At 38.8% G+C, this 19470-nt stretch overlaps 1 protein-coding gene across 8 annotated transcripts in view; it reads left to right on the top strand.

The window, feature by feature from the left end:
- Positions 1–19470, top strand: part of EML4 (EMAP like 4) — a 166669-nt gene that overhangs the window by 34927 nt on the left and 112272 nt on the right. For 4 of the 8 annotated variants that reach the window (XM_026123261.2, XM_026123260.2, XM_026123258.2 and 1 more), the window contains exon 1: positions 5347–5431. The exons of 3 other annotated variants lie outside the window; for them this stretch is intronic. In XM_026123261.2, the coding sequence (XP_025979046.1) occupies positions 5362–5431 (70 nt within the window). In that variant the 5' untranslated portion in view covers positions 5347–5361. Of the gene's footprint in view, positions 1–5346; positions 5432–19470 lie in introns of those variants that run through there. One more of the 8 variants, XM_026123259.2, reaches the window with a different exon arrangement.

The following is a 19470-nucleotide window of genomic DNA, read 5'->3' as shown; positions in this document are numbered from 1 at the left end:
GTGTTTTTGCTTATGTTAAAATTTTCTTGCATTGGTTCTGGTTAGCTATAGGACTTTAAATTTTTATTTTAGTTTTGAAAGATACTTCCCCCCCCCCCTTCTTTAGTGGTTCTTTTTTTGGGGGGGGGGGCAATGTAAGAACTTTTTAATACAATTCTGTGTTAGGCATTTATTGGAATCCGGTCGTACTTAGCTCACCTTTCTGGATTGGTAAGATGTACACTGTGCTTTACCGAGCTCCTTCAGCTCTGAATGCCTGCCTCTCCTACACGACAAATACAGATAGGGCTGATAGGGCTTTGCTAAATTGTATTGTAACAGTCATATAGGTGTTTGTGCTTTTTTTTTTTTTTTTTTTTTGTTGTTAAATATCAGTTAATGTCTTCCTCTTTCCTCCCCTTTGCTTATTTAAAGCTAGAAAAGATTAGGTCTGATTCAAAAGTGTTTTGAAAGTGTTTATAATAGACAAAGGAAACTAAGCCACGAATGTTTGTCTTTACTGATACAGGCAATACGTGGTTCTGTTGTGAACACCGAGGCTACTAATAGTTGCCCAATTGCATTTTTCACAAATAGTTTTGGTAAAACATATGAGCTTTTCTAGATGTTGTCCTAAATAATATGCAAGAATTCACCTAAAGCAGGAATTCCGAGCTGATCACTAATGCCGGGCTTAACACAGGTAAGCCCAGGGTATTTGTGGAGGAACTAAATGATTAACTGGTGCCGTGATACTGAAGTGTGTGGTGTTCTTTTTTTTTTTAAGAAGACTTAATTCCCTTTCTCCTGCCTCTTCACAGAGAAGTGTGTCATCAAGAATTTAACTTCAGGAGCAAAGAAACTTGAATAGATAAATATAGATCATAGAAGTTTAAGTAACATCCAGTCTTGGAACGGATGTGTATATGTAAAGAAAAAAGGGAAGCAGAAAGGCATAGTACACCAAGGCTGAGTCATCAGAGATTCTTCAGAAAAAGGGAATTCAACCCTAGCAAAACCAAAAACCCCATAAAATACTTCAGGCAAGTGTATGAGAAGGAAATCAGAAGGGTGATGGTATGTCTGTGAAGCAGATGGTTTACTTCGTAATGTGTCACCTTACCAAAAATAGGAAATAAGTGAAATAGCTGCTTCTCTAACAGATAGTTAAAGGAAAAAAAACCTTCTTTTTTTTTTTTTTTCTGTGAGCCTTTGCAATAGATGGCAGTAGTCCAGTTCAGTTCTTTTTTTTCTGCAAATAAGAATGAATCACCATTAGGACTTAAGGTGTTAAATAAAAAGATGCTCAGTCTTGTGCATTAAAGCACAGCCAATTGTCTTGACCAGTTGAATATGCCCAAGTGTTCTAATAGAATTTAAGAAGGAAAGAGCTGCTGTGTTGCAAAAATGTGCATTTTTCTATTAATGTGAGTGGTAAAATGGTGAAATTTCCAAAAATAGTATAAAAATAGTTATTTAATTTGGTTAAGACTAGGCAAGCTTATCAAGGAATGTAGAGTAACCTGATGAAATAGCATGAGTGAGCAACAGGGAGACAAGAAAATCACACTGGAATGAGAGGAGTTACTGTGGCTTAATTACTACCTTAATTTGTGAAGGAGGTGGGTGTAGGGCAAGTATGAGTTTTCAGCTCAAAATAGGACCTTGCTGTAGATCCTAAATCCAGAGCTGGGCAACCAATTTTAAGTACATGGAAGAAAATAGATCCCTTTGTCTTAACTCTTTCTCTCTCTAAGGGATGAAAAAAAAAGGCGGGGGTGGGGGGAGAGTGCATGAAGCTATGGAAAGGTAGAACATCTATTGTAAGCAATGAATGTTCAGTGAAACTAAATCCAAAGAAAAGGAAATACTGTTTTTGCTCCCCACCCCTACTTTTTTCCCCTGTCCTTGTTCTCATAGAATTGATGTTTATATTGAAAAACGCATCTTCTTAAGAAGTTGCCGAGAAGTCTCGTGAGAACTGAGATGATTTAGACATTCACATGAGTAGCAAGCAGGCAAGATTACAGTAAATAATCCATTTTTAGAAAACTGTTAGAACCCTCATGCTTTTGGGCATAAGCATGTTTCAGAGGTTTTTTGTTTGCTTGCTTTCAAGGAGAAAGCTCTTTGAGTGCCTTATTAAGGTAAATGGAGAAACAAATAATGTCCGCTTTTAGAAACATTGTATAGGCTAGATGAACCAGTAGTCCAACCAGATTGGCAGTTTTTTTCTCGGTAGAAGACCTACTGCACAGAAAATGCAGTCGGGCTTGTAGATTGGCTCAGAGCTGGTGAGTGCTTTGTGTGTGTCAGGTTCTCCCGAGGTGGAAGAACGTTCCCTTAGTGTGGTCTTTCATTTACTTTCCTTTTTTTCTTTTCTTTTCTTTTCTTTTTTTTTTTTTTAAACCTACTTTGAATGCTTTGATTTGCATGTCACTCCACTTTTTTGCACAGGAAAATCATTAGGAAAGAGACTTAGCTTAAGAACGTACCCAGTACCTTTTCTCTCCCACTTTTAGGAAGTTTTTATTAGGCTGTGTAGCACTGAGGAGATGTTATGGACTCTTAGCTCCATGAATATAAACTGATTTAGACAGGAATTGCTTTGGCTGCATCCTTAGCTCTAGCTGCCTTAGTTCAGTTTCCTCTACAAGCAGCATAGCAACTGTTGCAATCTCATTGCTTTTAGCTGTCTAATTCTGGCTACTTTGCAGCAGTCCCTTTTCCAAGGAAAAGACTAATTAGAAGTTGAGATTGCCCGTAGCACATAAATTTGCATTTCAGATATGCAAATAAAAATCTGAGGGCAGAGCAAAGAGTGGTGCAACAGTCAAGCTTGAGGTTGTCAAATACAACTCTTGACCCCTTTCTTTTAATAAAGAGAAACATAAAGTTAGTTGGGTTGGGCATGCTAGGTCTTTTTGGCATTCCTTGAGGCTTTTGAGATCTGTTGTAGAAAGAAGTTTCAAAATGAGATGTAGGAATTGTAGGCTGAATTCATAGGATGTGGGTATTTGGCAAATCAGGCCAGAGACCCGCTGATCTAGTGCAGAAGGAGGCTGGTGGCCATGTCTCCAGTTCCGGTACAGAAACACCATAGTTCATGATCATGAAATAACCTTTCCTTCTGATGGCCAGGTTAAATCCTAACCAGTTGCCATTAATGGCCATCGAATGGAACAAAATATTTTTTTAGACAGGCTTTAAACTGTATAATACACTTAACAAGTATTCTCACTTGCCGTATGTGTTCAAGAGCACCTCTGCAAAGCTGTTTACGTGCCTGTTGCATTTATACTGGATTCATTACCTTTTTTTTTTTTTAACTAGGTCTGTGTGTTCAGATGCTTGGTTTGTGATTTGCTTGTATAGATGTGTAGAAGTAGAAAAATCTATAATCTCTGTCTATGTAAACTACTTTCATGGGCATGAGTAGACCTTATGTTAAATATTATCTAAATACATATTTTGAGGATTGAAAAAGTGCTTAAAATTTTAAATAATATTTCTGCCTAGGGGGGAAAAAAAACTTACTACTGCTTGCATTGAATTATGGAACTTAATCATTTTGGGGGTGTTTTCTGTATGTAAAGAGAAGGAATGTATCTATGCAAGCAGTAAATGTATTTCAAGTTATTTTCTTCAGATCTGTGCTGTTGATGAGACCTAGCAGTATGTGATTTGCCTGTATTAGATGCTTTAAAAGTATTTTTAAATACAGTAAGTGCTGGTAAACAGCATCTTACTAAAGTATTTTTGTCTTGTGAATATTGTTTTGTAATGTTTGGATGTCATCGTATATCCTGAAGTATGGTAAAGCTGAAATACGGTTGTATATTCTGAAGTATATTTAGTTAAATATACTGAAGCAGTATATGTAACAATTCATATATTATATTCTTTTCATCATTACCACTCTTGATAAAACAGTATTAAGTTTACAGTAACTAAAGGAGGAAAACACAGTTGAATTAAAAGAAACTGTTGTTTTAAAAAATGGTACAGGAAAGCTCTTGGTAACCAAAGATACTTTCCACCTGCTGACCTTCAGTATGAGAACGTGCTGTTGTCTGTCTAGTCTGGTATCTTGTATTTAACTTCAGGCATCATCACATGATTGCAAGAAAGGTGCAAAACCTTCCTGGCAGTCAAATGTGGGATTATCTCCCTTCTTATCCTTATCAGAAGTTGCTTGAAATCCTTCAGAAGGGTGCTTTATATCTCTTCCAAAGCACTTGTGTGGGGGTTTTTCTTTTTTTTTCTTTTTTTTTTGGTCATGTCTATGATGTCTATTATCAAAACTGGCTTTGATTTTTTTTTTCTTTTTGCTTGTTTTTGTTAGTAATAGTAATGTAAACCCACTTATTGCATTCCTGAAGAGAACCGGTAGTATTTATAGGAGTAGTTGCATCTTTTGACTTTGTATTTAAGTTAAATATAAGTATGTTTTACTTAATATAGATACAGCATTGCTTATAATTATGGAGCATGATTCTGTTCTGTTTTAAGGAGAATATTAACAGATGTTATGTAATCCTTTTTAAGAAATATGAAAATGCCTGAAAACCTGCAGTATATATGTTAGTTGCCAATATCGAGAAGAAAAAAAGCTCTCAGTGAATATTTTTTCTCCTTTTCTTAAAACTGTTTTGAAGGCAACATTTTAATGATTTTGGTAGAGGAAAATTAGACATATAGTTTTGTTTTACTTTGTCAGAGTCACAGAAGTTGTTCATTTTGATTGTAAGGAATGTTAAAAAGGAATGTTAAAAGGTGTAATGGAAAAGAGTGAACCTCTGAGATGTTTGTTGCTTTCATGTGAATATATTTGTTCACATTTACTTGTGGTCAGTTGGAAGGGAGTGAGCACTTTGCATCCTGCTAAGTGTGGAAGGCTTTAAATGTATATTGCTTGGTGTTGATAACATGTTGGGGTTTTTTTTCTTTTTTTTTTTTTTCTTCTCCAAACCAGTAGTTAAGACTGGACACATCCTGGTGTAGTTTACTCTTCTTGCAAGTGACCTTGAATGCAAGTCTGTGTAATAAGTGGTAATTGCTGGAACAAAAGATAGCCCTGTCTAAGATTTGTTTGAATTCAGGAAGCTGTGTTTGCCAAAGTAAAATCGCGGTGACGCAGCTATGTCAGGTTTGAGCGGCCACACCTCTGCAAAGCAGTTTCAAGTTTTCAGTTTTAACCTTTGTTCGTAGCTCCGTTCCTCTTCCAGCAAAACATCTGAGGCGGTTTTCTTCCTTCTCTTGCAATGGAGCTGCTCTGAAGCAGTGCAGAGCTTCGAGAGCAGGAGAAACAGCAAGCAGCGCTGTTGAGGTTGGTGGGCTTTGGCAGCTATGTGATAAGGCAGCTGGAGAGCAGAAGGATAGATGGAGTCTCTTCCCAATCACTGTGGTAAGATCAGCTTTCAATATGGAGAAGTAATGAATGGTATTGATGGTAGGTTACTTTTTTGTAGATTGAGATTTCATGATTAACTTTACTCGATACCCCAAAAAACGGTGCAGAATACTATCACTGGACTTCAGTTGCCTTTGATAATGAAGGGGTACCGATCAAACTAAATAGGGATGTCTTTGCCACTGTAGTACAGTTTTCAGTGTGGCTCTGGGGTGTTGCATGAAAATTTGTCTTTTGTATTGCTGTTTAATGCAAGAATGGCTTTTTAATAAGCCATACAGTTTTCATCATTTCACATTGAAGATTTGCTTTTCTGTAATTATGAATATATGAGAATCCCTTCAAATTAACGGTTTTGGGCCAGCAATCACAATTCTGGTGAAGCATATTTTATTATTAATGTGTTGAGCTTTGGAGTTGAGCTAGCCTCTTGGCTGACAACTCGGTCTGTGTATATTGACCTCTGTTCCTGTGCTGTACACCAGTGAGCGCAGGACCGGCTTGCTGATTAGCATAACTTCCCCCATTCTCAGACTGAAATTGAGCAAGTAATTATGATTTAGATGTTATAATTACTTTTGGGGAAAACCAGCTATTTCCTGCGTATTTAAAGCAGGTCCTAAAAAATTGTCATTTCAAAAGCGGATCCATGCATTTCTGCCTGGAGCCATCCATACTTACTACGTGCATGCACACGCACGTGGCTTATAATTATCAAATACCAAAGGTTTGTAGTGGAGTTTCTCAAATTTGCACCTCAGATGCAAATGCGAATTTGTGCCAAGCCCATGATAAGTACTTTAAGCATTTTTTTAAAAATATTTGCTGAATGTAGGATGAACTTGAACAGATTCTGATGTTATGTATTAGATATCATAGAGCTTCAGCCGGTCCCGGTCTTGCAGTGAGAAGCTCTGTTGTGACTGAGGGCTGCAGTCAAGGGCCTAGGTGCTGGAGAGTGCTCAGTGCGTTGCATTTGGCTGGAGAGAAATATTAACAATGTTAGGGCTTAAACCCTTGTTTATAATAAAAGTAAATAAAGCATGCACAGTTTAACAAATGATTTGTGAAGGACTGATAGAGTAGGATCGGGAGCCTTTTTAGCCTGTTAGTCGCTGTGTTCAGCTATGCTGAGTTTTCACGATGCCCCAAATTACTGGGCAGCTGCCGAAGACCCTCTTGAAAGGGAGTTGGCGATCGTATTCTGCTGTGAGTTGCCTTTAAACACAGCACCATATGGAGTACAACGTGGTGTTCGCTTAGCACAGCGCACTGCTGATGAGCCACGGCAGACAAGCAGACTTCCTCACTTAGAAACATAGGCGTTCTTTCTGCAACTTGCCAGGATGCCATGGTTTTTCTTGTGTCTCTGCTTTCTGACTTGATTTCTTCCAGAGCCACTCAACACTGCTCTTTCTTAAGCCCCTAGGAGGAGCTCATGAAGGATGTTAGCCTATTTTGTACCTTGAGGGACTGCATTTTAGCTCACACTAGAAATGGAGTAGGAAAATGAGCTTGGAAGTTCAGATTGTGTGTATGTGTGTGCACGCGTGCGCAGTACTGTGCAACTAACTCAATGTTCACCAGGTCCAGAAAGGATCTTGTAGGTTTTTACCTGACTGGTCACCAAGGTATTTAGTGTGTTGTGCCACATTCCTGGGCACTGATACGTGTTCATTTGCCTTGTGCACTGCAAGTAGAGACGTATTGTGCTTTGTGGTCAGAGTTTGCATCTGTATAGAAGACTGTCAGTATCTGCAGCGAGAATAGCTTTTCAGCTTACTTGAAATAAATGTTTTACGTGATATCTGCGAGACATGTGAAATGAGATCCAGACACTCATCGTGTTTTCTCCCAAATGATAAACAAAAGACAGCCCTGCCTGCTTCAAAGTAAGCTTGGGGAGCATACTTCCACGGGGAATCATGGTAGAGTTGCTAAAGTGTTTGATGTTTATCAGAAGTTTCCTTGCAAAAGAAGTTGAATTTTTTTCTCTCTAAAATGGTGAAAAATGCAGTCCTCAAGTAAAAACAGAATAAAACATGCATGCTGGAAAAAAGGCAGTAAAAAGGGGGGTGTATAACAGCTGGTATGGATGAAAAAACTCTTAGTTTAGCTTCTAGGAGATTGTCTGACTATTGCTTTCCCCTTGGGTCACAAAGTAAGTGGTAAATGCTAAGGTGATGTGAAAATGGGATGGTAAAAGAAAGGCTTGGAAAAAATATGAAATACAATCTAATTTAAGAATACTCTGAGCATTGGTTTTCTGGCTGCATTTAGATATAAATGATAACCGTTTATTTGATGTGTGACAGCCTCTGAGGAGGGTTAGGACACGACGTGGTTTTTTGCTTAGTTAGGGAATATGTAAAATTAAGAGCGTTGATAATTGAGTACTTAAATTTATTCTGTGCAGAGATGATTCTTTAACTTGAAGACAGATTTACGTGATATTCACAGTCCATAAATCATTCTTGCATTGCCTCCCTGCAAGACTATTGGCAGTCTTGCACGTTACTCAAAATATGCCTGTTTTCAATTAGCACAAGGAAAATTCTGTAGTCATGGAAAGAGTGTCCATGTCTAATACCTGCCCTGAGAATTAAACACCAAAATAGATTTACATGAAGCTCACCAAAGTTTTCACACATACTTAGTGATGAGTGCTGTGGTTTAAAGAGAGGAAGATGATACGATTTAACAGAACTGGCTTTTACGCCTTCCTAATCCTGAGATTCAGTGTTGTGATCAGTTGTCAAATACATCCTAAGAAGTGGAGAAGTGTAGCAAACTGACTTTTAGGCTTGGAAAGCATGGAGGATTAAAAGAAAAAAAGCCATCTGTGCAAGTACAATATATACTGGAGTTTATTACTGGTACAGAATACTTGAATGTACTGGCATAATGGCAAGAGGAGATGGTGGCTCGCTTGTAACTTAGTGCTCATTCCTGAGGGCAACAGAGAGCTTTAGTTTAGTTTTCTCTGTACAGCATGTAGACATCCTTGCTTTTTGTTAGCGACTTTGCCCATGTAATTGCTCTTTGGTTAAAAAATGTTGCTTGGAACTTGTAAATACTGGTTACGGCTCAGGTCATTCTGTGCTTTCACAGCACTTCTTGTGTAGCTAGCTCTACTTTTCCTTGTATTGAGGCTTTTTTTTTTCCCCCCTAACTGAAGAAAATGCAAGGGACTTTGCCAGCTTTTGCAAAAAGCTTTTCTTTTTCTTCATGGGAAGTTAAAATAAACAGTTTCAGCACACAATATGTATGACCTTTTCTATTGGAAACTGAGTTTGTGCAAATTGGCATCATTATAAATGAACAATGTCCCATTAACAGGGTAAATTCTTAATCCTTTTCGAAGGCAGAATGGACAATCCTCATTTGTTTTGAGGTTGCCAAAGTAAATACCAGTTAAGTCTTGTGGCTTGGATGTAGCTGGAACAATATACCTGGTGTTTAAATAAATCTTTTCTGCACAGCCTGATCAAGGATGAAGAGCTACTTTTACTCTGTTTTGCTATTAGCAAGCAGATTTACAAAGGTACTGAATTAATCTGTGCAACTTTTTGCTAATTTCCTCACTGAAAGAGCAGTTACTTCCTGATGGTTAAAATTAATGATGATGATGTGACACAATCCTTTTTTTTTTTTTCCCCCCACCTCTTCCTAGGAACATCTTGTCAGCCTGTGCAAGCAGAGTGCAGGCTTCTTGAGAGCATATGCGTACTTATGTGTTTGTGTATAAACGTGCAGGAGTTTTATGAACGTGTGCTCGACAATGACTGCTGCTTCTAGAATGTGAACATTTCCATAAAGTGATGTTACTACGCTTGTTTAGATCAAAATCCTGTTTTTCTTTGTTCAGATGGCCATGCAGAACCTAAGTGTCTAATGATTTAAGTAGTTACATTTTTATTGTAGTCCAAAGTGTGTCATTTTGACATGTGCATGCACCTGAGAGAAATGCCTTCTGGGGCAGGTGATACTTCAGCCTGTTGCTCAGGCATACAAAGGATTTCATGCTAAAGGAATACTTCATATAGATAGGTACTCTATACTTGGAATTGTTAATATATTTATTAATATCACATACAATTCTGCGTTTATGAAACTTTAGAGATCTTCACTGAGTTTTATGACTGCTCAAGAAGCTGTGGGTATATGTGGCCATTTCTGTGGGGGGCTCAGTAGAAAACTGGGCTTCCCTTAGAAGACTTGGACAGTTCTGAAGTGCCTGTAGTTTATCATGACCCCTGAAATTCCCAACAGAAAGGTATATTTTGGCATATTACTGTTGAGGGAGCTTTGTCATCTTGCATTACACCTCTCAGGATGCAGAATAGTCTTTGCTAAACTTAAATGCCTTGGCTTTGGGATTTCTGCTGAAAATGGAAAGGAATATTCAGGTGAGCAAAATTTTTTCATTGTATTTTAAGCTGGAAGGTAAGGATGGGAGAAGAGGAAGAAAGCCATGACCATGAGCTGCCTTTGTATGGGACATGAATTAAGAGGTAGCAAGTTAATGCACATGAACAGTCACCATCAAATTTAAGTATATGGTGCCATTCAAATTTTTATAACGTCAGGTCAGACTTCTGCTTGGATTTACTAGTAATGGTGTTAAATAGAGTTGCGGCTAACAACTGAGAATGGTCTTGCTGTTCCTCGGCTCCTCATTACTGAGGAGTTATATATTTAAAAAAAAAAAAAAAAAAAAAAAGGGTTTCTTCCAGGGCTGACTGATAAGATCTCTGTTTACATAGTTTATGAAAAGGAAATAGTCTTAATGGTTTTCATGGACCATTGGTTTATGGGCTTGGTTCCAGAAAACCTTCTAGCAGAGAATAACGTAGTTAAAATGGTGACACTAATCAAGTGAAACAGAGTAGATGCTCAGCAAGTTCGATAACAGGATGTAGATTCTTCTGTTGATGTTGATACTTTCTCTTAAGTCCGGTAATGGTAGGCTTCCTGCCTCTATTTGAGTTTCCTAGGTGGCACATGAGAGCTTCGTTTGAATCTTGGTGCGGTGGAGCTCCCATGGCTGGCAGGAGCTAAGGCTCTCCTCCTCTACTGGGCTGCAGGCTGGAAGGCAGGGGATCCTTGGTGAGGCTTCTGGATTTTTAGGCACCGCTTTTCAAAACTAATTTTCCTCAACTGTGCCTCTGAGCCATCTTTAGTTCCAGCAGAGGCAATGTTTTCTAGAGGACTGAACGTACCAAACCTGGGCTCCTGCTGGGTTCCTCGGAGCTAGAAACAGTCAGAGCCACAATGCAGCAGTCTTGGCTCTGAATCCCATATAACAGTGTGTCCTCTCACTGTCCTCTGTCATCTTCCCCAGCCTGCTTGCAGCATGGATGAATTCGGATAAGTTTTTTTGTAGAATGACAGTTGAGGCTTGAAGGGATCCCTGGAGATCATCTGGACCAACCCCCCCCCCCCCCCCCCCCCCCCCGGCTGAAACCAGGGTCAGTTAGAGCAGGCTACCCAAGACTATGTAGCTGGGTTTTGAATATTTCCAAGAATGGAGATGGCACAGCCTCAGTGGGCAACCTGTCCCAGTGTTTGACCACCCTCAGGATAGAAAAGTTTTTTCTTATGTTTAAGTGGAATTTCTCGTATTTCGGTTTGTGCTCGTTCACCTCTTGTCCTGTCACTGGGCACCTCTGAGCAGAGTCTGGCTCCATCTTCTTTCCCCCTCCCATCAGGTATTTATACGCATAAGTAAGATCTCCCCTCAGCTGTCTCTTCTCCAGGCTGAACAGTCCCAGCTCTCTCAGCCTCTCCTGTATGAGAAATGCTCCAGTCCCTTCATCATCTTTGTGACCCTTCGTTGGACTGCTCCGATACATCCATGTTTCCTACTGTACTGTTTTTCCTCACTGCATCTGCTTCACTGCCTGGCAGTGAAAACCATTCAGGAGCGGGTCAGGCCGAGAACGCCTCCGAGTTGTGCCTCTGAATTGTGGGACATCTGGGGCTCCTAGAATGATGAATTCTGTGTTACTGGTGACTCCGGTACCGCTCCGTGAGCAGGCTTATTTTCATGAAGTTGCTAGCTTGAGCAAGAAATGGACATTTTTATCCTTTTACCTGTGATCAAGCTCTCTAGCAGATTTCTAGTGCAGAAGTAAGTGGTACGGTCAGGTGGTATGACCTTATGCACAGGAGACCTTGGGCTAGCAATGCAATAGGGTTGCAGTAGGTCCTGGAGCTCATGTTGTTGCTAATCACAACTTTGTAGTTTCCAGGTGTGAGTCAGGTTCCTTTGATTTGGGCTACTCGAAATGGAGTAATTCAAGCGGACCTGTGTGAGGTAACTATTTCGACAAGTGCGAGGCGAGCCCAGAGGTAACAAAGGTGGCAGAACAGATGGGGACAAGGTATTGGTGATTGCTAGGTGTTTCATATATTTTTTTTAAAAGCATGCTGTACGTGAATTTAACGCTAGTGGTTAAATACCAGTGCCAACTTGAAACCTTCTCTAAACCAGCACTTTGACCATTCCTTTCAATAGCACGAAGGTAACAACTGCAGGCAAATTCTCAGAGCAATGAAAATGTAATGCACCAAGCTGTTACTGAAACACACTGCCAATTCTTAATTTTACTTCTCTTTGCAACCTGTAGGTAACAAAAGTCTCTCTTTTTGGAAATCAAAACCAAGTCCAAGTTAAGCGTGACCATGAAATTCCAGCCTGCCTGCTTTCTGAAGAGTTATTCCCTGCATTCTCAAAATCATGGGTATATAAATGGTTGTTCATGCATTGCATGCATCTGCCACTCTATGGGTGCCCATACAGTATCCTTCAATTGATACCAGTATGTTGCTGGAAGAAACGATGGGAGTACTTGTTTAGAGTGAGTTTCAAGTAGTGCTGATATTTAACCACTGGTAATAAACCCTGTATTTAGACACTTACAGTTTCACAAAAGAATCTATAAATTTTCATGAATTTTTCTGGAGTATCAAGTGAACTTTGCTTATCTTACTACTTCTGTATAAAACCAGCCACTTTGTTCAGGAAGAGTTTGTCTGCTGTTTGCTTTTTGGTGTGTGCCTAGTTGTCGTGTTTGCTTTTGCCTGCATATAATCCTCAAACAAAATTAACTTGCCACGATATATTTTCAAAATCAATTTAAAGCAGACAGAACATTTTAACATGATGTCAAAAATAACCATATATTCTTTTGTGGGAGAGAGGGAAGGAAAGGAAAGGAGAGAGCGCTTTGACCTAGGACTAGCATTCCTTCTTATAAGGTAAAGAAAGCTGGCAAGAGAGAAATATTTAGTAGTCTCAATAGTTTTGAATAGGTTGTATACTATCTGTATTTTTCCTTAAACGAGAAACAGCCAAAAAGAAAAGCCGCTGCTTCTCTGTTTAAAAAGTGCTTTGTGAAATATTTTTAGTGCTTCTGTTAAAAGCAAAGAAAAAAGCAATCCTCGTACAACTGGGAAGTCTTAGTTTTTTTGAATTTTTGTTTGTTTTTAAGCTGCTTGTCCTGCCCAGCTGATTTTCTTCTTGTGTCTTTGCTTGCTTCGTCAGGTTTGGAACCGTAGAAAAATCAGATACAGGAGGCAGACATGTAAACAGCAACGTTTGGACATAAATTAGTCTTGTACTATCCTATCTTACTTCAGTTTTAGGTTTTTAGGTGCTCGTGATATCGTTGCTTATCTAGCAATCTTGCCAGACTTCAGTGAGGTCTGGACCTCATCATTTAGATGTAGAAAAGAATGAGAAAATTAAAAAATGCTGAAGTAGGTTTTACATATCTGAAAGAAATAATAAAGGGCAAAAGTTATCTCTCTTTTTAAAATTTATTTTATTGACTGTAAATTCACCATTTAGTAGGGATAAAATCAGAATCAGTTACGCAAACCGAATGCACTTTCCTCCTTTTATAGTTCATCTTACTGCTTTGGACTTGACTCTAGTCTGCTGCTTTCAGAGAACTATAAACCATTTTCCATTACATAATCAAATTATAAAAAATGAAAATATAGTTGGAGAGGTTAAGTTCATTTTGAGTAGGGTGTGGTCATGCTTGCAAGTTTGAAAAGGGAACTTTTTCCAAAGGTAGCTACTGCAAGGTATAATAGGGTATGACAAGATGAACTCGTGTTGAAAAAAAGCAAACAAAAGTATCAGGAGAAGAAAAAGATGGTTTAAATTTACTGGAAGAATACTGTTATGCTTGCAAGTAGAAGCTAAGATGTATGTTAGTATGTGCAAAATTGTATGTAAATCTGCAAATTGTTTTTGGGCATGCCTGTGACTTTTCTTAGTGCCATACAGATTATCCTTTTTAGGCCTTATGCCTTGCCAAGGATATGAAAATAAATAACACTTATGGTGCTGGTTATGTCTGTAATTCAATAATTAACAAATGCATTTTGGATCTTACAGTATTTTATATATTTTTAGTGGTGCAGATAGTCCTGTTTGGATACTGTGCAAACTCAAGAAGAGAACAAAAGTTACCATGAAGCATTTCTAACCAAATGAATCGGAAAGGCAGAAGGGTAGGTTTTGTTAATAGTACAAAACAGTTAAAGCAAAGGTGTTATCGGTAAAATGAGATTCAGTTTCATCTTGCAAAATTTAAAGTTTCTGTCTGTTGAGCTGCTAGTATGTGTGAGCCTGCTTTGCACTGGAGTAAATTGGGGGGATTCCAGTTTAATTTTGAAAGCTTATCTCTGAAACCAAAGCCTAACAAAATATTTCCCTATTGCCCTGAGATTTTTAGCAGTGGAGGAACTTCTTGTCAAAGTGTTTAGTGCATACCTTGTAATGGAAATTGTGGGTGAAGGGGACTAGAACAGAAATAGACCAAGCGTTTATCTGATAGTTGAGCAAAAAGTAAATACTGAGGTTTGTTTAGCATCTTTTAATGGACTATTAAAGTACAGCTGACCTGGGAATGGACGACTAAGGGGACAGTTTCCCCAAACAAACAAAAATAAGTTTAAATCTGGATGGGTCTGTTGCTCACTCTCTCCACGTGTTTTAACAAATTTAAAGCCTTAATAAAAAGACTGAAAGTGTGAATAAACTACTGTGTCCCTGGAGCACACTACAGAAAAGATTAGAGACATTATCCTACATCTGTGTTACAGTGTGGAGTGTAGAAAATGTAAATGTCTAGATGAGTGAGGGAATAGACCATACCCAAACTACAGAAATATCACTCAGGAAAAAAATGTCTCTAATAGTTTCATTTGTAAAAATATCAATGAGGTGCCAGGCAGAAACCTCTGAAGTTTCTTTTTACAGTGAAGTACAGTTTGCCCATCATCTCTCTAGCTGGAGTCATATCTTTTGTTTCAAGGTAGGAGGAGGCCCTTTTGCTACTAAGCCAAACAGTGAGTTGATGGAGAATTTTTTTCCTGTATCTCTCAGATATCAGCAGAAAATATCAGTACAGAATTAATGTTATTTAATATAAATGTGGTGCATTAGATGCTTTTATGATGCATGAACGTTTGAAGCGCCTCTTTGGAAATGCATCAAACTTAAACACCAGAAGTCTCAAACCACAAGCGCTCAGGTCGTCAAACGTTTCGAGTTCCATCTTAAAATGATTTTGGTTCCTTATCTCTCCCATCCAATTTGAAAGGCAGTTCCAGAGTCTTGGTTAGAACTGGCCTTTGCTTTTTCTATTCTAACCAATCCTTCCTTTTCTTACTAAGTCTACTCTATTCTACGCAAGAAATGCATACAAAGACTTGGATTGCTCTCAGCCATTAGTTGCTAGGCTAAAGCATCCAAAATGCTTTATGAGCTTTCATCATAAAAAAGATTTTCATGCATCTTCTATAGAGTCTATGCACCTGTTTCAGTGGTTTTTTGGGGGGAGAGGGTAGAGACATGTTTGTTTTTCTGTTTTGTTTTGGACTAGGCAACCACAATTATGTATCTAAAACTACAGATAGTGGTTTACCACTTTATATAATTCAGTATTCCTGATTTTCTACTAAAAATACATCTGCTTTGATGCTCTGTAGAATTACTACAAAACCTCAGTATCAAATAGCTGTTAAAAGGCTAATATGATTCTATGATCTTCTGATGTTCTGATATCTCTCTCGTGTCTCCTGTTAATGAGCCCCATATCATAGGGAAAATCCTTGCTCCTAATTGTCTTTCATTGTGTACTCTTAAATTTCATTGCCTTTGTATTGCTCCATCCAGCCCAAAAGATGGTCTCATTTCTGCGAGATGGTTTCAATAGTGATTTCTCCCCACTTTGATGTCCCAGAAGTCATTAGTATGTACTGCTTTTTTTTGTACGGTCGCTAAATGAATGATTTAATAGCTCTGATCTCACGGTACCTAAGGAACACAGTTAGCAACTTCTCTTCATCTGGATAACTTTCTTACTGACTTTTTTCAGCCAGTGGTTTGTTCAGCTTTAAAACCTTGGAGGTCTCTGCCTTAAATATTATTGCATGAGATATCACATCAGTTCTTGCTTTAACTCTGGATTCAGTAGCATCCTTTTTTAATTAATTTTAATTAATAAATTACTCCACTGAAATCAAATTTGCCTCATCTTCATTTTACTGTTCAATTACATATCCTTGATTTCTTTTGTTCATGAGACCTTATATCATCAAGCTCATGCTAGTATGCTTGTAGCATCAAGATTGCTTTCCTTCTCTCCCAAGCTACTTCCTTTCCCCCTCCTTTTTTTAATGATCTTGGTGTATCTGTCATTATTCTGTGTGCCAATTATTCCAATATTCTGAGATGGAGACTATCCAGATCCCTTTATTTCTGTATAGTAAATGGTCTAATTTTGTTTCCACACTGTATGTGGTAATAACCATTATCCTATCCTCGTTTTCAGTGTATCATTTTATCATCTTTATTGAAACAGAAGGCAAAGGATTTGCTTCAGTGTTTGTTCCAGCTTTTTTTTCCCTTAACAACCTTTTTAAACCTCAGGGTGTAGGTAGCTCCCTTTTTTTCCTCCCTTTTATTTGTGTAGCTGAAATGCATAGTAATACTCCTGTTATTTGCTTTGCAGGGTTCTGCTCAAGTAGGCTTTTAGTTGGTTTTATTCATTTTTTTTGTTCTTTGTAACTTCTGGCACATGCTTTTCTGTCTTAAACATTTTTCTATTCTCTGTGGAAAGGTTTCCTGCTTATTTTTAGCATTTCAGGTAAGGTTTTTATTCATCCGGGTAGTCTGGAATCCTTCTTACCAAATTTGTTCTCTAGCTTGGAAAACAACCCCAAGGACATGAAACTGCTTTCAATTAGAAGGTAAATACTCTCTGAATACGTTTCTGGTATTTGGGGTGTATGTAAATACCTTTCTGTCTAATCAGCCCATTAACAAATTCCAGTAGTTTCTCAATGTTTGTCCTTCCTAAATTCTGAACTGTTTGACTTGTTGCAGTGAAATGATCTGAAGTAATCTGAATCTGCTGCAACGGCTTGAACTACCAGTCGTCTCTCCTGCCAGATAACAAAAACTGCCTGAAACGCCGTCACTGTTGACCGTATTGGCTGATGATGGCTATTGATCAAAGGAATCTTTCAGCTATCATGTGCCTACCATCATTGACAGTGGGTTTTTTTTTAATTATTTTTTTAATATCTGGGATGTTGCTTTCCCAGGAGTTCACATTTTTCACGGAGGGTGTCTAAGGGACAGTCTTCTGTGGACTGCAGTCTATGTTCAGGTGTTCATCTGTGCAGGATCTGAGATAAGTCAGTGGCCTCTCCAGCTGCTGCTCCTCTAAGTGATAATTGCCTAAAAGTCTGTTTTACGTTTTGTCCCTTTCTTTATTTCTTAACCATTTCATTGGTGTACTGTACTTCCTCACTCCTTTAATTTTGTCTAACTTAAATATCTTATAACCTTCAGTGTCTGTATTCAGATTCATTAGCCTTCCTGTCCTTGTATCTACAGCAATTTGCTGAATGGCAGCTGGCTGTGTGCTCTAGAGTCCGAGTCCTTCTTGGCCATAAAATATAGTAAATGGAACTCTTAAACCTGCTGATGCTGTCTGTTGCTAAGGCTTTTTACAGTAGTGGCTTTTGACAGATGGATGAATTGAATTCACTGATTAAGAGCTGTGCATGTTAGAGCTTCTCTTCCTTGCCCCCCCTTCCCTTTCCTCTTCCCTTGACTATCCTACCTGACAGTTTTAGCGTCTATAAAGGTATACCTTTGGCTACCTCCCAAAGGTTATTTCTCTTAATCTACCTCTTGTATTTCATAACGTGGAAACATCCAGTCTTTTGTGAATGAATGTCAGGTTGGATACTAACAAACTTTTTTCTTTTGAACTTCTAACTGTCCACCCTGGCAAGACAGTCCAGTGCTAGCATTGCTGTCTTGATGTGGAAAGTTCACCGTGCAAGAGAAATGTGCAGCTGAATTTAAAAGAAAAACAATTTTTCTGCAGGAGACTATTACTTTAGGACTAAAGATTGTGTGGGAAAGCTGAAATTGCTAGAAACATGTTTATAGAGGAAGTTTGGGCAGATTTTTAACCACTATGCAAGAAATGTGGTTGTCTAAAAACAAAAAGTTGCAGGATTCTTTTTCCAGGCATGATCCCTTTACCATTAACTGCAGTTTTAGGTGACAAGAAGGTTCAGGGAAAAGATGCGTCTGGAATGTCTAATCGCAGCGATAGCTGTGACTCAGATTTTTCTAGTTCCGTGCACCCGGCAGTGCATGTGTGTGAAGGTGCCCGGGCTATATATGCAGTCACCAGTGGTTCCTGTCTCTGAAAGTGACTTCATAGATGTTAATCACGCCGTGACATTGTGTAAGCTTTGAATGGCTAAAATATATTTGTGCACATTATTAAAAAGTCTGGATCTGCTATATAAGTGGGTATACCACTTCTGAATGCTCCCTTCACAAACTCTCAGATATTAGTGCTGTGGGTTGTGGTGTGTGTGTGTTGTGTTTTTTGTTGTTGTTTTAGCATTGTATAAGCTCCAGAAGGCTGAGAAGTCATCAGGTCTGAAAACTGTAGAATGGCTGTGCAGATGTGTGGAGGTTTTTTGTTTTACCCTTCTCCCCCCTCCACTTTTTTCTTGGAGCTAATGGTGGGGAGAGCTGGATGGGGGAAAGCATTGGCAAGTCTTGATGTCTGGCAGGACTTGATTACACTTGAAAAAGGTAGTTGTGATTTATGTTGTTTAGTTTTGATGAGGAAGAGGAAGTGGGACACATCCTGCATAACAACTTCTTCTAATGCTTTATGATTTATCTTTGCACCATGTGCAATATTATTGTTCAGATTATTTTCTAGGTCAAAAGTGTTTACTCTTTTCAACTCTTCAGACTTCTGATTAATATTGTCTGTGCTGATAGGCGGTTCCAGACTTGATTCTTCTCTACAGGCCTTGGCAGTCAGGTAGCCCTAGGCATATTGTTGTTGTTGCTCTCAGTTGAATGTTTTTTTCATATTATGCCAGCAAGCGAGGAAAATAATGTCTAGCAATTCAGAAGGAGCAGAGTAGGGCAAAATCTGTGCCTTTTACTCTTTCGAGAGAGCTGGCTATAAAGATGTTAGTGTAATCTCCACTTGACCAGTGACTCATGCCAGAGAAGGGTCTCAAAACTTGAACTCGGAAAGGACTCGTTTATAAATACATTTGCATGTTCTCATTTATGCAGTACTTCCTTCCTCTCTTACAATTATTGGACAGATGCAGCACCTGTTAAAACTGAATTGTATTTTACAAGAAGCATTCTCTACCTTGGTCCTGTGCTTTTTCTTTTTTCCTTTATCCATCCTAAGTGAGCTATGTTGAGAGACTAGCCAGGAACCTGTTTTTGTAGGTCACAGATTCATATATGACACAAATTGACCTTGCAAGCTATTTTTAGTTAAATTTGGGATAAAGCTACTTCAGAATCGCAATGGTGTAAGGCGCTAGTGACCTGCAGAAGTTTGTCGCTCCGTCTTGGTGTCACTCATCACCTGTATGACCAACTTGCCATAGCTGCCCAGGGGAGAGCTCTGCTGGGATGGTGGTGGTTGGAGTCAGCAGCTGAACCTGGGGCCTCACTGAAGAACCTTCACGAGAACTGTGCTGCA

Source organism: Dromaius novaehollandiae, chromosome 3 (assembly GCF_036370855.1).
Source record: "Dromaius novaehollandiae isolate bDroNov1 chromosome 3, bDroNov1.hap1, whole genome shotgun sequence".
Taxonomy (NCBI): Eukaryota; Metazoa; Chordata; class Aves; order Casuariiformes; family Dromaiidae; genus Dromaius; species Dromaius novaehollandiae.
This window is presented reverse-complemented; position numbering and strand designations above follow the sequence as displayed.